Source organism: Lepidochelys kempii, chromosome 6 (genome assembly GCF_965140265.1).
Source record: "Lepidochelys kempii isolate rLepKem1 chromosome 6, rLepKem1.hap2, whole genome shotgun sequence".
NCBI classification, from domain to species: domain Eukaryota; kingdom Metazoa; phylum Chordata; order Testudines; family Cheloniidae; genus Lepidochelys; species Lepidochelys kempii.
In genome coordinates this window covers 42822662-42840075 of record NC_133261.1, presented here as the reverse complement: position 1 = coordinate 42840075, position 17414 = coordinate 42822662, and the positions used below count along the sequence as shown (strand labels likewise).

Sequence of the window (17414 nt, the reverse complement as noted above, 5' to 3'; positions counted from 1 at the left end):
TTTGTGTGCGGGGGTGGAGGGTGAGAAAACCTGGATTTGTGCTGGAAATGGCCCACCTGATGATCACTTTAGATAAGCTATTACCAGCTGGACAGTGGGGTGGGAGGAGGTATTTTTTCATATTCTCTGTGTATATATAAAGTCTGCTGCAGTTTCCACGGCATGCATCCGATGAAGTGAGCTGTAGCTCACGAAAGCTAATGCTCAAATAAATTGGTTAGTCTCTAAGGTGCCACAAGTACTCCTTTTCTTTCAGGACTTATAGTGTGTTTTTGTTTGTTTGTTTGTTGTTGTTTTGAAAAAACTCCTTTATTTTGCAGAAGATATTTACAATAACACCGTGCACAAACTTCCTTCGTTCACAATTGGGCTTCAAAGAAGTGTTTTTGTGTAAGCTCCCTACCCCAAGGAACAAGTGTGTGAATGTTAAAGCAAGAGGCATATGTTAAAAAGAGCATTTGTAATAGGTACAGATCTAGGATAGAATAGGGACCATTAGGGTTGTGGTGAGGCTTGTCAGTGACTAGCTACATTGTCCCCCAAACTTTGCCAACATACCTGTTAAAAGTACACTAAATACAGTTGTATATCACTACTTTAAACAACTGTTCAATACTCTTTTCACTTTAGACAATGGGGAGCTGTGTCCTTTTTCTTCTACGCTAAAATGATCTTTTATTTTTAAAGCAGCTACTCCTGTCCTGCACTTCATTCATGAACTTGATTTTTGAACCAAATCTGTTCCATGCAAATCCTATCCTCTGTTGTGAGAAATGCTGACTCAAGAAGTTGTTTGTGGGGTGGCTTTTTATTTGTGGGTGGTTGTTGTTTTGTCTTTATGTTGAAGAAATTCCATAGTATTTCACATAACATTGTTTTTTATTGTATCCCTCGCTTTGCATATCAGTCTTTCATTTGGGTTTCTAAGACTGAGAGTTATTCATTATACTTCTTAGTATGATCATTTCCATTCATATAGTATGGAAGTTCCAACACAGAGACGCAGCATTATCCCCAGACATCGCAAATAGGAGTTAGTGAAATCATGCTGGTAAAAATACACTTGTAATTACAGTTACAGCCTGTATCCCAGCATTAGCACAGCAGTAAAAAGAAACTGTTAAGAAACCATTAAGCAAAGATAGAACTTGAAGAGAACTATATAGTAATTTAAATTGCCCTCTGTATACTTGTTGAACTGGTTCTACTGCAATTTTTTTTTCTTTAACTTTCTCTTCTCCAGAAAGAGAGGGGCAGCTAAATGCAGTAAGTTTCTGATCCAGCAATGCACCGAAGCCTGTGCCTAACTTTAAGGACACAAGTAGTCCAGTTAAAGTCAGTGGGACTACTCGTATCCTGAGTTAGGCACAGGCTTGAGTTAGGGAGCTGTGGCCCATAGAAATATATTGTTACATTTTATAAACTGTCATTGTCTTGTAGAGTATATGTCATATACTGAAAGCTTTTCTGTCTCAATTGATTCAACCAAGATAGTATTTGTAAAACACTGAAGATGCAAAATATTATACAAATGCTAAGTATTAGTTTTACTGATGGTTTTTCCTAATTTTATCAACTTACTGTTCCCTTTACATCAGACAGATTCATACTTCTAGTAGACTTCCATTTCTGTCAGTATTTTTTAAATACATAATAAAGCTGTCTATGCTCTAAGCAGGAATATATCATATGATAATTCTTCTGTCTATTCCACTCTTCAATGGAAAACATTGTTCTCCAAAATCATATCAGTATTTTCTCCTTCCAAATGCATCCTATAAGAGGGACATGATTTATATTATGGTTTCAATCTTTTCTATGCAGTTCCAACAATTCTCTTTTTCCTATTCAAGGCTCAGATCTGTATGGTGGTGCAGAAAATGAACTGCTTGTTCTCTCCTGCTCTCAGCTAGAACCATGATAACCAGTACCATACATAAAGGACTGAGTTGCCAAACTGAGGAACAAACAAGTTACAAATGCATAGCAGGTTTCAGAGTAACAGCCGTGTTAGTCTGTATTCACAAAAAGAAAAGGAGTACTTGTGGCACCTTAGAGACTAACCAATTTATTTGAGCATGAGCTTTCGTGAGCTACAGCTCACTTCATCGGATGAAGTGAGCTGTAGCTCACGAAAGCTCATGCTCAAATAAAATGCATAGCAGTAATAGGGCCCTTCAAAAAGATTTTGAAGCATTTTAAAATAACCTTTCATTCTGTCAGCTTTCTATTTTCTCTCCAATCTATTTCACACCAATTCACTTGTTTCTCCACGTATAGAGAGAGAGAGAGAGGGGTGTGTGAAAATTCCATGGTAACCACGTACTAGTTTCATATAACATCTAATACAATAAAGTTATTTAAAGTATTTATTACATCTGATACAGTAAAATGATCTTCTGATCCTAGGAAATGCCAAGCTGGGTTGTGTTTTATGCCCTAAATACTCAGGCAGGTACTGTAAGTCTGGCCTGTAAAAAGTGGTAGTGTGCAAAAAAAAATCCTTGAGACGTAACTTATTTTTTTTAAAAAAATCTGATTTTGCTGACAATTTGTCAATCCAGCACCCTCTCAGTACAAGTTACTGTTTTTAAAATGTGCTGCTTCTGCCATGAACATGAGAAGAGAGTTTAAAATCTTGATAATGGTGATGATAAAAAATATATATATAATTACCTGTGGATTTCTGAGCTTGTCCCATTTTGTGTGTGTAACTACTGTCTCGTAAGGTCTTTGAGGCTTGAGCTGTTTGTGTATTGCACAGAGCTAAGTACACTGCTGGTGCTAAACAAATAATGTTCTTCATAATGGTGTGCATTTAAAAAAAAAAAAAAAAAGACTTTCTTTAGCCCTGCACTAAATTGTTCACTCCTCTGATTTGGGAAGAAAAACTCCCATTCAATCTACTGTTCTGTTGCACAGTTAACATAAGACATTAACATTCAAACTGGCATATTGAACTTTTGGAATACTTTTTGTAGGCCCCATCTATAGCTATTTTTTACTTTTGAGCAAATGAAGTGCAACAACAATCTGAAAGAAATCAGAATAATTTTGTATACTTAAAAAGGTAGAATAATTCTAACAGTCGCTGACTAGCTAGAAAGTTTGTAGGTGTAGTGTAAAATGTTTGATTAAAGTTGTTTGCCATAACTGCTAATAAGAAATTATATGATCTGACTAAGTAGTGTGGCTTAGTCTTTGTGATACAAATGGGGATTTAATCACAATATGAGTTCTTTATACAGTGCAGTTATACAATGGCACAGTGACTTACTGCTGAAATTGTGACATCAGCATGTCAATGTAATTTTCAAAATGTAATGGAAGAAGGATATTATGATGGCAAATGAGGTGACAATATTGTCACTTCTGTGACTGCTACAGAAGTCCTGTGTAGTTGAAAGGTAAATGTATAGTAATATCCCTGCATGCAAGTACAGTGAATTTTGACTGAACAGTCGATGATGATGATGTATTTCACCATATATTTTTGCCTGTAGTTTTAACCATAACTACAGAAGATGCAAAACTGTCAGATGGGATTTGCTCTGTTGGATGTTACTATTATGTAACTATGTAAATAATTCTTCTGATTAGTTATATTTTGGAAATTGTACTGAAGGTGCTTTTATTCTTTCTCTCCCCGCCTCCCCAGTTTCTGTTAGAATATTTGATCACTAAAAATCGCTATTTTTTTTGCTGCTTGTCACTTGGAAAATCCCAATTCTGACCTCTTCCTGGCATGCAGCCGTTTGATATCCTGGGTTAATAGCTCAATTTGCTCTATTAGCACACTTAGTTAAATTTGTGTATTTCAGTAAAATTAGAAATGGACCTAACGTAATGCTGTACTGTACACTCCTGAACTTTCGGAAGGATTGGATCCTTTATTGACTTTGCAGCTGGGCTTAGGTTTAAGGTTAAATGTTTAATATTTTCCAGTTCTATAGTTTCTAACTTATTTTGTATGTATACAAAATTTTCTTAATTTACAATTGCTTATTAGCGTACCTTCATCGTGGTGTATATCCACCAAGTATCCTGCCGTTCAGACTTCATGTTGCAACATTAATTCACAATCATAATCAATAGACTGGAACATAAAGGAAAGAGTATTGAATTAAAACAGTTGCTAATAGACATAAGAAGAACCACACCACTTCTTTAAAACAAAAATATCCAGAACCACTTTTTTATTCTACATTTTTGTTGACAACGCCTTGCAACAGTCAAAGGCACTGGTGACAATTTTTAGACATGTTGTATCTAGCTAATATTGGAGTTATGAAAAAAGTATAGTAATGTGAAAATAAATTAACTGATATATTTGGAAGTTGCCTGGTCTGGTATTCTCTATTGTTGTATTGAATTTAAAATCACTTGCTGACTCTTATCAGGTTGTGGAGAACAATTCTAGCAACATCAATGAGTTAAAAATGAATTCATGTAGATTGATAATAGATGCAGGACATTTTGCCTCTCCATCACCACTAAGGATGAGATAGTTAGTGACTGAAAGTTGCCCACTGATGATTATTTGGCCTGTATAAAACAGGTTTGTGATCTTGGTCCCAGTTCCTTTTGGATGTATTCCCAACATTGCAATTGGTACTAATGTTCATAGTCACAGCAGCAAAGCTAAAGATTCCATTTCTTACTGAAATCAGCTGGAGTTGTATCAGGCACTAAATTGGCATATAGCATGAACTATGCCTATGCCTATCCCTACAGGTGGTCCATGTAGGCCAGGGTTGACGCTCTTATCAAGAGCTTAGGAAGTAATTACCTTTGTACGTGACTCTACCTCTTTGGTGGAGAGGGGATTTCAGCCTCTATGCCTCCACTGGCATCTTCAATGAGCTCTACATTTGCTTTTAGAAGAAGATATAATTGTATTATATTGGCAAATGCGAAACACCTTAGCAGACTAGTTAACAATAATAGCATGATAGAACTGCATTGATTATATTTTTCCATCACAACTTTCTATGGTTCCTTAATAAATGCTCATAAGGAATTAGAGGAGCAAATTGAAATCCAAATTCCTTGAAATACAAATTAAAATGTTTTTCTCCCAGTATAAAACATGGAAGTAATTTTAGATTTTTTGGGGGGTGTGTCAGATCTTCTCTCTCTTTATAGATAATTTAAACTTGTTTTGACACTAAGGCCAGAATTCTCAAACCTGGTTTCATAAAGTTAGGTTCTGAAGATGTATTAATGTGCTGAACATCTTTCAGTTGCCAGTGGAATTTCTGCTTGACCAGCCCTTTTGAAAATTGGGCTGGTCCTTGAAATACTCAAAAAGCAATTTAGGAGCTTCATTTCAGACACTTTGATCTGAAATTTTTGGCCTAAATTTATTCCTTCTAAACTTCTGGCGGAGATTTTAAATGTTGCACCTTAGTTTATTTGTACCAAACCATAAGTTTAAAAAGTCCTCATATTTGGGCTTAAGTCAGTTTGACTTTTTGGATAAAGTTTAAATAGCTGGACCAATAGTTCAAAAGATATTTTCTAGGACGAGGCCTGCTTAGATATCAGACTTATTCCTAAAGCTCTCTTATCTATTCTCTTCATCTCCACTTAGCTATCACCTATTCACCTCAACAGTAATTATTAGTATATGTCCAGGGAAAATAGGACATCCCTATACACTTCCAACTTCTTGCCTTCCCTTTGTTTCCCCCATAAGCCCCCCTTTCCCCCCACCCAAATCACACCCCATGTGCATACTCTTAAGATGTTAATAACGTAAACCATACTTAATTTGCCCTGGAAATAGTTTGTACAATGTGCATCAAACAAGTTCTTGAACACAGATGGAAAATAGTTAGCAAGATCACTTTGACCATGGAGCTTTCTCTAGGAACAACTTTTAAAGAGAATATATTTCCAGCTGGTATTTATTCCATTTGTAGCTCACACATGATACAACATCGTTTTTTGTTGTTTTTTTTTAAATTGATAGTGATAACTGTTGATGTACGTATTAGCTGTTCAGAAGTACCTTTTTTGGTTTGAGCAACACTTAAATACTTAATTATATGTGTGTGAGTGTGTGTAATCTGTAAGAAATCTAAAGAGAAATTGTGTAGTCAGTATAATAGCTAAATTAATTAGAACAGGAATATTTAAATAAGAAAAAGTATTAGCTGATACAGAATTGTATTGAAAGTTATTTATTAACTAAAATTTCTTACTGCAAAATAGTAACCATTGGGCTCTTCCTAAACTTGGGGCGGCATATAGAGTACCGACACTGCATGCTTCCCTACCATGGGTGTAAATAGCAATATAGATGGTGAGGCGTTGCTTAGGTGAGTAAAGGCATGCCAGAATATTAGCCTACAACAAGAGAACTCAATAGGTGGACCGGAGGCCAAATCCAGACCGCCAGATACTTTTGAACGGACCCTGAAATATATATATATATATATATATTTTTTTTTTTTACTCATTTATTGTTGTTGAGTTATTTTCTCTGGAAACTGGACCTTGACTATACCTTGATCAAGAAATTGGATCTTAACAAAAAATAATTTACTACCCTACACAGCTCTCCACACACTAAAGCAGTGGCTCCTACATCTACATTGCTATTTTTAGCAATGTAGCGTCCTGCTGCTGGAGCCTTTCCTTGCTCCTGGGAAAGGCTCCAGAAGCTGGGAAAGGCTTTGGCAGCAGGGAAGCAGCAGAGAGAGGCTTCTGCAGCAAGGAGCTGCTGAAGTCTTTCCTTACTGCCTCCCACACCAGAGCCTTTCTCTGTCATGAGCAGCTACATAGGGCAATACGGATACACTTCAATACTGCCTTTCACTTCAGCTTGTAGCTACGTATACCCTATATGCCGCCACAAGTGTAGACAAAGCCTCGGTTGCCCTATTTCCTCAGAATATAATTCAGTAAAACATACAGAACTGTTTGCAGTACTAAATTTATTATAAAAATGTTTTATCACTTCATACAGGTAGGATAGCCTTGTTTGCTGCAGTGAATGTTTTAGTTGTACAGCTGGGACAAACATAGGCCCACTTTCATATTTGGCTGCTTCATAAAAATGTGTAAATTTGTAAGATTTCTTTCATGGTGAGCTGTCTATTCTCTGCCATTGTAGTAGTGGTTTCTAAAACAACTTTTTTCCTTCACTGTCCTCCTTCCACTTCAGTTCTGTTAAGGATAGTTAACACTCTTCTTTATTTTTAAGAGAATTACTTATTTTAGGAGACTGGCCACTTATACTAGCCTTGCAAAATTCTACTTGTCCCATGTAAAGAATTTTTTTTTATAAATGTGCAAAATAGTATTTTTTTTCCATTAAAAGGATGGTTGTGGAGGCTTATGTTTGGGCTGGTAAATATTATGCTCACTTTATAAAACTGACTGGTGGAATGACCTCATTGATATTATAAATTTTGAGGTGGGGATCAAGAAAATCAACTCTAATGTAGTCACAATTCAAAATGTGTAGTAATGAATTCAGCTGTTCTTTCAAGTGTACTAAGATGTAAGATAGGTTTCTCAAACTGAATATTAATTTCAGCTAACATCAGTTTTTTGCTATGTTCATTTGATCATCAGTGATCGGTACATAATGACTAGTTATTTAAACAAAATGGGAATAGAAAAATATTGATGCTCTTAGCTAAAAAAGAGGATGGAGTGTATCCTTATTTTTTTAACAACCAGTTATGTTTATCCAGGCAGGCCTCTAGATATTAGAGGAGAAGTGTCAAACAAGGAAATGCTTTTTGAGTACAAGCTTAATCTCTCAGATTTTATGTACTTAAAGGTCTCATTTGACTCTCATTGTGTGAAATCTGGCTCCACTGAAGTCAATAAAAGTTTTTATCATTTACTTCAGTGTAGCCAGAATTTTCCCTGTTGACATCAATGCGAGTTGGATGAGCCCTTGTTGAGGTATTCTGCATAGTTAATTGGTGGCCGTAGAGTTAGTATTATTAATCGCTGTTAAATATGGACCCAATCCTGCACATTTTTATTCACATGAGTAGTCCCACTAAAGTAAGTGTTTGATTAAGGCTCTACAACATTATTGCAGTACTTAAGCTCAGTTGTGTAGATCTCTGCAGGATCTTTTCATATAAAGAGAATAGTACAATATATTTTGAAAGTAATTGTAATGTGTAATATATAATTATATGTAATATGTAATTATTTCATAATAGTGAATTGTAGGAAGTTTGCAAAGGTAATTAAAATGTTGTTCACATTTACATTTTTAAACTTGCTATATCATCTTTCTTTGACTTACAAACTAAGCAAGCTTAATTGTTCTCTAAGGTAACATTAAAATGTAGTCTCATCTTATTCTTGGTTTTTGTTTTGTTTCCAGGTGGAGGTTTAGCTGTTGGAACCCTTCTTCTTATTGGTTAGTACAGAATGTATGACTATATTGTGCTATACTTTTGTTGCACTTAGCTAATATTTTATATAGCTATGATTACAATCTCTTTTTTTTTTCTTTTTTTTTTTTTTTTTAATTTCCCTCAAACTTTAATTCTCAGCACCCTCCATGTTTGACTGTCTTCATGGTCGGTCATTCCTCATCTCCGTAGCAGTTAGTGGCAAACCAGATTTTTGCTCTGAACCTGGGCTTTGGACTGCCGGTTGGGAAGAACTCTCCAGAATTCTTGCCTCCAAGCAGCATGCTTGGCATAGTCCAGGTTTCCCTTTGTAGCAAAGCTTTAAAATCTTATAAAAGCCCATTAAACTAAATTTCTCTGCCTTTATTGGTTTTGAGATTTTTCTCCACAAAACTGCTAAACTTAAAACTTTGGCTTTCTGAGGAGAGTTTGAAGGATAGCAACTTTCTTCCCCTCCTCCCTCAGAAATGGCCAACAGAGATAGCAGACCACAGGAACTCTGCATCCAGCTGTAATGTGGGCAGGGTATATGCCAAGACAGCTAAGCAGGCCACACTGAAACCTGGATCCTAGCTATGTGTGGGCAAGGTCTACACTGAGAGAGTTGAGCAGGCCACATGGAAGCTCCCTTCACTGAGACCAGTTCGGAATCAGTGTCCTAGAACTGGAATTAAGTTTTCCACAGCCCTACTACCTCTCCCTTGAGAATGGGACCCCCTATTCCCACAGCTGGCAGAGCAAGTAGGGAAGTTAGAGCCTTATGAATCTTGGGTGGAGGCAAGGTGAGGGGGAGCCAGGAGTGAAGAAATACCTGCTTACAGCCAGCATGTAGGCAAGATCCATGCTGAGATGATTAAAAAGGGTGCAAAGCATGTCAGCTTCTGTGACCTTTCTGATACCAAATGAGTCATTTGTTTCCAATAGCTGTGGCTCATTCCTAATTCTATGCAGTTGTCCCCTGCTCAGCCTGGACCTAGCAGCAAGGAGCATGAGGTGAAATGATTTAGCGTGGATTGTAGACCTGTCTTTTCTCTGCCTTCCATCCTGCAGGAGTCCCACAAAATGTCATAAAATGGTTACATTTTTTTTTTTTTAGAGAAACCTGAAGGATGCATGCCTGAAGACTGTCCTTTCAATCTCAGTAGTAACCTGCTCTCTGCCTTCTCACAGGGGATTGGCCCAGAGACTGGTGAAGGATAGATACTGCAAATTCAGTTCCTAAAGGGACAGCACAAAAACTTGAAATATGTAATGAGAGAGTCTCACTTCTAGATCCTTTAAAGAGGAGAAAACTAAACTCTGAGATCCTTCCAACTATTTTGTTAAACACTGTAGGGAGCATAAACCCTGAGTAACTTTGTCTCTAGGCGAAGGAATAAGTCCCTCCCTCGTTTCAATGAGAGAATATTCAAACTCCCTTATGTCATTGGTGTTTTCTTTGAAGCTGTTGCACCAGGTTCCAATGTAGAGATTACACATTAAGAAGAGGGCATTGCTGCCTTTCATGAGAGTTGGGAGAGCAAGGAAAACCATGTAATCTCAAAAGCTTCTCTTGTTTTTGGGTTTTCAAGTCTGGGCAGATTTCTCCCAGGTCCACTCCAATGAAGAGTGTTTCGTCTGGGAATGAACCACCTCAGAAAATGGGTGTTAAAAATAATCAGGGGAAGGATATTCGGAAGAACTATAGAATTCAATCATTGCCTCTTGGCCAAGTTTATCTTTTCCCCGAAGTAAATGAAAATGAACCAACACTATCAGCAAGACCCTTTCTAGAATCAGAAGGTGAAGGGTGAATGGTTCATCTCCTACACGTTGGAACAATATAGAACCAGTTCTGAGGAGAGACAGATATTTTTGGAAAGGGCAGAAGATCTTTTTGTGGTACGAAGAGAAACAGTGGTATATAGTCCATTTTAGATCTCAAGTCCATAAAGGGTTTAATATTCCAGGTGGATATATGAAATCCATCATTACAGCATTATCTTCCCAGAACTTCACAGTATGAAAATAAACCTGGAGTCCTACTGAAAATATGATCGGGGAGAGTTACCCAGAAATACTTTAGCTTCTGCTACAACAAGAAGTATTTTCAATGAGGTTTCATGAGCCCTTTTGGAACTTATACTACATTTGTGAATATCAGTATAGAAGTTATCTTTGCTTCCTTCCAGTGAAAGGAAGAGATGATGTCTGGATGACCTTCTCATCATGTTACAAAAGGCTCAGCAGCCATTGTTAAGTCTTCAGAAACATGGCTTTGAGTGAACAAGTAGAACGGCCAATTATAGGCCTCACAAAACTCTAGCATCTAAATTATCACTCAAGACAACCTTAGAGCTCTCCCAGCACTCTTTTTTTTTTTTTTAAAAACACACACACACCTCGATGAGCGGCATAGCTACCAGCACTAGGGCATTGTATACACTGGTGCTTTACAGCACTGCCACTTGCTGTGCTCAGGAGGGTGTTTTTTCACACCCCGAGAGAGAAAGTTGCAGCGCTCTTAATTGCCAGTGTAGACAAGCCCTAAGAAGTGGGCTAAAAGATCTCCTTTGTGCCTTCACCCCTCAGTCACTGAGAGTAAAGATGGTAAAGAATATTGTGAAGGAACAGGCCACCGTGATTATAATCTTATTAAACCTTAGATCTTTCCTCAGTCAGGTCTGAGAAGCGTAACTGGAACCTTCTTTAAAACTTCCAGCGCATGCACGCACTCTAAAAAGGGCCTATCCTGAACGGATATCCCATGCTGCTAATTCGTCATTTGGGAAGCTGAGAGGAAGGAACTACAGTTTCTCATTCTAAGGAGGTGATCAGCAGCCACCTAGCATCTTAGAAGAAATATACAAATGATGTCTGTCATAAACTGGAGATCTAGATACTAATGTTACAAAGAACATACATAAGGGCAAAGTCAGCTGAAGCAAAGGACAAGTTGGCCTGATCATCGGACTCAAGCCCAATGCTCTTTAGAAAGACAAGTCAGTGACTGCAAGCATAATGTACTTTAAGATAACCAGGAAAATTTCTTATTGCAGTCAGATAACAGGTTCCTGAGGACGACTACTCTTTCCAGTCCACTGTCAAGATGCAGTTTCTCCTAGCCCACAGATCAAAATCATAATAACTTCTATTAGAACTAGCTTTTCAACTTCACAGTTGGTAGGTCTCTTACTTTCAGTGAGAAGAGGATCTTGCCTACGTGGCACCTCCTTGTCCAAGGAAGCTACAGAGTTTGGTATGCTTGGAGTGAAACCCCAGTTACACATTCGGACTTCTGTGAACTAATTAGGCCTCCATTCCCAAAAATACCAGTCTTCCTCACATAATAGAAAGTGTTATTGTTGCTCTTCTGGTTGAAACAAATACCCTAAGTACATAAGTTAAATGTGAATGGAGTCTATAGAGGAATAAAGGTGTGCGTATATAGCAGAGGCATTCAAAGCCTCAGGTATGACTCTTCTTATTACTACGCACTTTGTGAAAAGAGCAATAATAGAGAGATCACACACATCTTATCAGGATATTTGTAAGGTTACTTACAGGGTCTTCCATCTAGACTTTCTTAATACTATAAAGTTACACTCTTACCCCATCTGATATAGGGTTTGGTAGAAGTCTGTTCCTCAACAGGGTGGCTGTTAAATCTTAAGTTCCTGTTCAGTTCTACACAGGTAAACTGAGTCCCTCCTTGCCTAGGGTGATTTACTGCTTTCTACATCCCTGCTCTGAAGACTGACTGACATGGAGGGGACTGAGAAGAAAAATTCTCTTGTAAATTTTCTTTCTAGGACTCTCCGTATCAGATCGTCTGATCATGCCTTGGAAGAATGCATTGTGTCCAGAGTGAGGGGGGGGTGGTCGGTTTTGTTTTTGTTTTGTTTTTTTTCACCTGGCTATTCCTTGCTTGCTTGTTAAATAGTGTGAAAAGGAAAAAGGTGTTCCTCCGGAAAATTGCTAATTTTTTTCATATCAAGGTTCTGTTGTAAATGGTTTGAGTTGGATAGCACTTTATATAGAATTAATATTTTTCAGCTTTGGAAGCTGTTGTTCTGAAGAGTTCTTTCTGAGCAGTGATCCTAAGCCCAAATTCAGAGCAAAGATCTGGTCTGCCTCCCATTGCTGTGGCAAAGGGGAATGTCCCACTATGAAGGCTGTCTAACATAGAGGGTTAGAATGAAAATTCACAGGGAAAATAGAATTTTCCCTATTTCTTACTTTTATAAAAAAAATTATCTAGTCCTTCCTCAAACCAATGCTGCCTGTCTTTCCACAGGATAAAATAAAATTCAGTGTGGACAAATACCTGAGCGCTGATCTCAGTGCCTGCAGAGTTGGGGCTGGAAAGAAAAGATGTTCACTTTTATTCACAAAGCCTGTATCTTACACACACACACACAAAAAAAATACCAAAAAAAGTATTAAAGTTTTAATACAAACTGACATATTTCAGGATATTCAGTAAAATGGACTGGGTTATATGCTTCTATAAATCGATTGGGAACAATGAATTGGCTTGTGTTTGACTCAAATTATTACAACCATAATGATATATAAAGGGTGCAGCCTTTTTAGCAGCATTAATTTTTTTTATGTACATTTTAGTACTTAGGAAAGCACCACAGAACTGGTTCAGTATAGGTAACAGAAGTACAGTCTTCCCCATTCTGCTATACTAATATACCTGAAGCCAGTTCTACAGTAGCCATCTTTACAACTAAGAGGTAATTTAGTCTCTTTGACCATTCAAATCTAACTTCAAAAAGATTTTTATTGGAATTAAAATCTGTGCAAGTATGGCCAAAGAGTGAACAAGGATATACTCTGTTTGGCGGTAGTTCCAAGACATCAAGCATCTGCCCAAGATATGGCTTCACAATATTAAGAGATTTAATCATTTATATCTAGTTATCAAAGACTATAAGGCCAAAAGGGACCACAGTGATAATCTGTTACTACCTCTTGTATAACACAGGCCATAGGACTTGCCTGAATTAATTCCTGTTTGAGTAGACAATATCCTTTATAAAAAAAATACCCGATCTCGATTTTAAAATTTCCAGTGATGGAGAATCCACCATAACTCTTGGTAAATTGTTCCAATGATTAATTATCCTCCCTGTTACAAATGTGCACCTTATTGCTAGTCTAAATTTGTCTAACTTCAACTTCAACTTCCAGCCTTTGCATCTTGTTCCTCCTGTATAGACTGTGATCAAGTCACCCATTAATCGTCTTTTTGTTAAACTAAATAAATTGAGCTCTTCAGGTTTATAAGGCATGTTTTCCAATTATTTAAACATTCTTGTGGCTCTTTGAACCATCTCCAGTTCATCAACATCCTTCTTGAAGTGTGGATACCAGAATTGGACTCTCTATTCCAATAGCAGTTGCCCCAGTCCCAAATACAGAGGTAATATAACCTCCATATTCTTACTGGATATTCCTCTGTTTACACAACCAGGGATCGTAGTAGCCCTTTTGGTCACTGATTCACAGTGGGAGCTCACATTCAGTTGATTATAAACCATGGCCCCCAATTCCTTTTCAGAGTCGCTGCTTCCCAGGATAGAGTCCCCTGTCCTGTGGGTATGACCTATATTCTTTGTCCTAAATTTATGACTTCACATTTTGCTACGTTAAAATATATTGTTTGCTTGCTTCCAGTTTACAAAATGATCCAGGTTACTCTGTATCAGTGACCTGTCCTCTTAATTATTTACTATTCACACAATCTTTGTATCGTCTACAAACTTTATTGGTAATGACTGTTTTATTCCAGGTCATTGATAAAAATGTTAAATAGTGAAGGCTAAAAACCGGCCCCTGCAGAACTCCACTGGAAACACACCATTCAGGAACCCATTTACAATTACATTTTGATCCAGTTTTTTAATCCATTTTACGTGTGCCATGTTGATTTTTGTATCATTCTAATTTTCTTAATCAAAATGTCATATAGTACTAAGTGAAATGCCTTACACAAGCCAATTACATCAATACTCTTTTTTTTGTCAACCAAATTTGTAATGTCATCAAAAAAAGTTAGTTTATCAACAAGTTAGAGAGGATCCATTTTCCATAAAAACCCATGGTGAGTAGTGTTGATTGTTACCCTCCTTTAATTCTTCATTAATCAAGTCCTGTATCAGTCATTCTGTTATTTTGCTTGGGAATGATCTCAGGCTGACAGGCCTATATTTACCTAGATTGTTCTGTTTACACTCTTTAAAAATTACCACAAAACATTAGCTTTCACAAGGTCTTCTGGATCTTACTGAAAATCAACATTAACGATCCAGAGAGCTCCTCAGCCAGCTCTTTTAAAACTCGTGGATGCAAGTTATCCAGAGCTGCTGATTTTAAAATGTCGGTCTTCATTAGCTTCTGTTTTAACATCCTCCTGAGTTACTTTTGGAATTTTAAGTATTTCATTATCATTATTGTATAGCTATACTAAAGTTTTAAGAGTCTGGGTTTCATGTCTATGATTTTCTAACTAAAGATTAAAGTCCAGGAGGGAAGGGAAGGCTTGACGTGCACTAACCTTACTTGCTGATAGGAGAGCAGTTTTTCATGTGTTGAGTGAGGGGGGGAGAGGGGGAAACATTCCACCTCTAGTAGTTGATCAGACTAAGGCAGACAGACGGCTAGGACAATGATGGATCTTAAGCAGATATAGACTATCAATTGATATTCCAACTCAAGTCTAAATTTGGAAAAGAGCTGTCCAAGTGAAATAGGGATGATAGTTTAAGGCAGAAATCCTGTGGAATATCATGTTGAGGTTACTAGTGTTAGAGGAACCCAAAAAAGAACAGGTGGAGAAACTGGAATAAAATCAACAGAGGAAAGTGTCTGAGATTTCTAAGAACTGTGTTGAGTAAATGAGAAGGGCAGTCTATAGTGTCAGAGCATGAAGGTCAAGATCTTTCTAATGCTAGGTTCTCCCATAGCCTGTTACAATATGGTATATCTCAAGATACTGAAACTTATAATTCTAGTGCCATAAGTACATGCACTGTACAGAACAAATAATAAGATAAGGTTCTCACCCTGAAGACAGTCTAGGCAAGGTCAAAATTGCTGGGCAATACTTCTGCCATGTTGAGGTTTGAAAACGATGGTAGGATTTTTGGGGGGGGAATGGATTCTGCAGAAGGTTCTGCTGGAGGAGACCGAAGGGATTTGGGATCAGGTGACAAGCCACTCCAAGCAAAATGGTCAGCCCCAAAGCAGGCAGAAGGCACAGAGTGGGAAAAGTAAATGAAAGGGGGGCAATAAGGATTGGAAGTAGTAAAGGAACTAAACAAGTGGGAAGAAAAGAGAGCGAAAATGTAGACAAGAACAAGATTATACAGGGCTTGGAAATGAAGTTGAGGCTCTTGCACTTGATGTGGTAAAATGGGAAGCTACTAAGGGATTTGAGAAAGCATCTAATCAGATCAGCCTAAGGAAAAGATGAGTGAAATCCCACTGAAGTCCACAGCAAAAGTCACATTGACTTCAGTAGAGCTAAGATTTCACCTCATGACTTTCTCTGAGTGCATGACTAGCAATTCTCATTCATGGGTTATTAAGTCATTCATTAGATACCAGATATAAAGAAAGAAGCAACAGAGGCATTATTAAATAAAGGTAATATCTGGAAATGTGGGAGATCCAAAACTTAACATTTTAGACTTAAATAAAAAAAAATTCTCAAACAATTCTGAAGCAAATAATGTTATACAAAAGACATTCAAGAAAACTGTATTTTCTCATGTGTAACTACTTTGAAGATCTTGAAACTGGTTTTAAAGCTAGCATAGTGAGTATTGTAACTGGATTGTTCAAATGGCTCATCAATAATACAGAAGAACAGTAAAATCCTGTCATGAGATTAGTCTAGGCAAGCTTTATATTTCACGGGATTGAAGCTGTCAGTGTTAAACCTCCTAGGAGGATCCTTCAGCTTTGTACTCCAAGTATAGTAAAAAGGTTAAATTCTTTAACATTCTCTAAGGCAAGGATAAATTGCATTATTCTAAGATTAGCTCCCTTTGCAAATTAAATGCTCATCTTCATTATTTGACACCTATTATCCTGGTTAATTTAACCAAGTAATAGTAGATTCAGGGTATTAAAATGTTTGTCTCAATTATTATGGCTCTCTAGAGATGCAATAATATAGGTTGCTGGACAATCTTTAAAATATATACATACTGTATGCCAAATAATATTTTACAAGTTAAGTTTTCTAGCAGTGCTACTTTATAGCAGAGAACATCTTGATTCCCAGTTAAACTGAATTCTATTAATTCTTTTGTGTTATCTCTTCTTTTACCATGCTTGAAGTGACCATATGTACGAATTTTTCATCTAATTTTCCAGTATCCTAGGAACTTCTTTTGGGACACCTCTAACTTCCCAATTCATTTAATTAATCAGAACATTTGGTTTTGTAAAACTTCTTTTGTTTGTTCAAGATGTTTTGCTATACCAAGTAAAACTTGCTCTGTGTTTACCAGAAACAAATAGTCCAGTGGAACCAGTGTTCAGTGTTGTGAACAGTTTTTGGAGTGAAGTGAAAAGTTGAATGATGCTATTAAAACTGTTCTTTTGCTGAAAGTGAATGTTAACAACATTTGTTCAGTGTTTCATGTTAAACTCCTTCAGAATGCTATGTTGCTGGAAAAAAATCATGAACTTTGAGAAATATGTACTACTTGTTTCTGATTCAGGAGCTGAAAGTAGTGACAACAGCATATATTTTTTTTTAAGTGTCCGAACCTTAAAATATCACCAGGAAAGTGTCCTGTTTTTTTAATTTTTAAAATGTGTACCTTAATCATGCTACATGCCTAATTTCTAAAGACAGTACTAGGTACTGAAGTTCCGAGGGGCTCCGTTAACACAGTGGTGCACACAGTATAGGAACCTGGATTGAATGTCACAATTCTTATACACTCTGAAAAAGTTAAGTTTTTTTGTTGTTGCTTTTGCCATTTGTTGAGGTCACTGATAGTTGAAGGTTTTAAAGGT

General features: G+C 37.1%; 1 protein-coding gene across 5 annotated transcripts in view; it reads left to right on the top strand.

The window, feature by feature from the left end:
- The window catches only part of ELP4 (elongator acetyltransferase complex subunit 4), a 268802-nt gene that overhangs the window by 2494 nt on the left and 248894 nt on the right, over positions 1 to 17414 (top strand). For 4 of the 5 annotated variants that reach the window (XM_073347772.1, XM_073347769.1, XM_073347770.1 and 1 more), the window contains exon 2: positions 8360 to 8395. The exons of the other annotated variant lie outside the window; for it this stretch is intronic. In XM_073347772.1, the coding sequence (XP_073203873.1) occupies positions 8360 to 8395 (36 nt within the window). The remainder of the gene's footprint in view (positions 1 to 8359; positions 8396 to 17414) is intronic. 5 annotated transcript variants of the gene reach the window in all.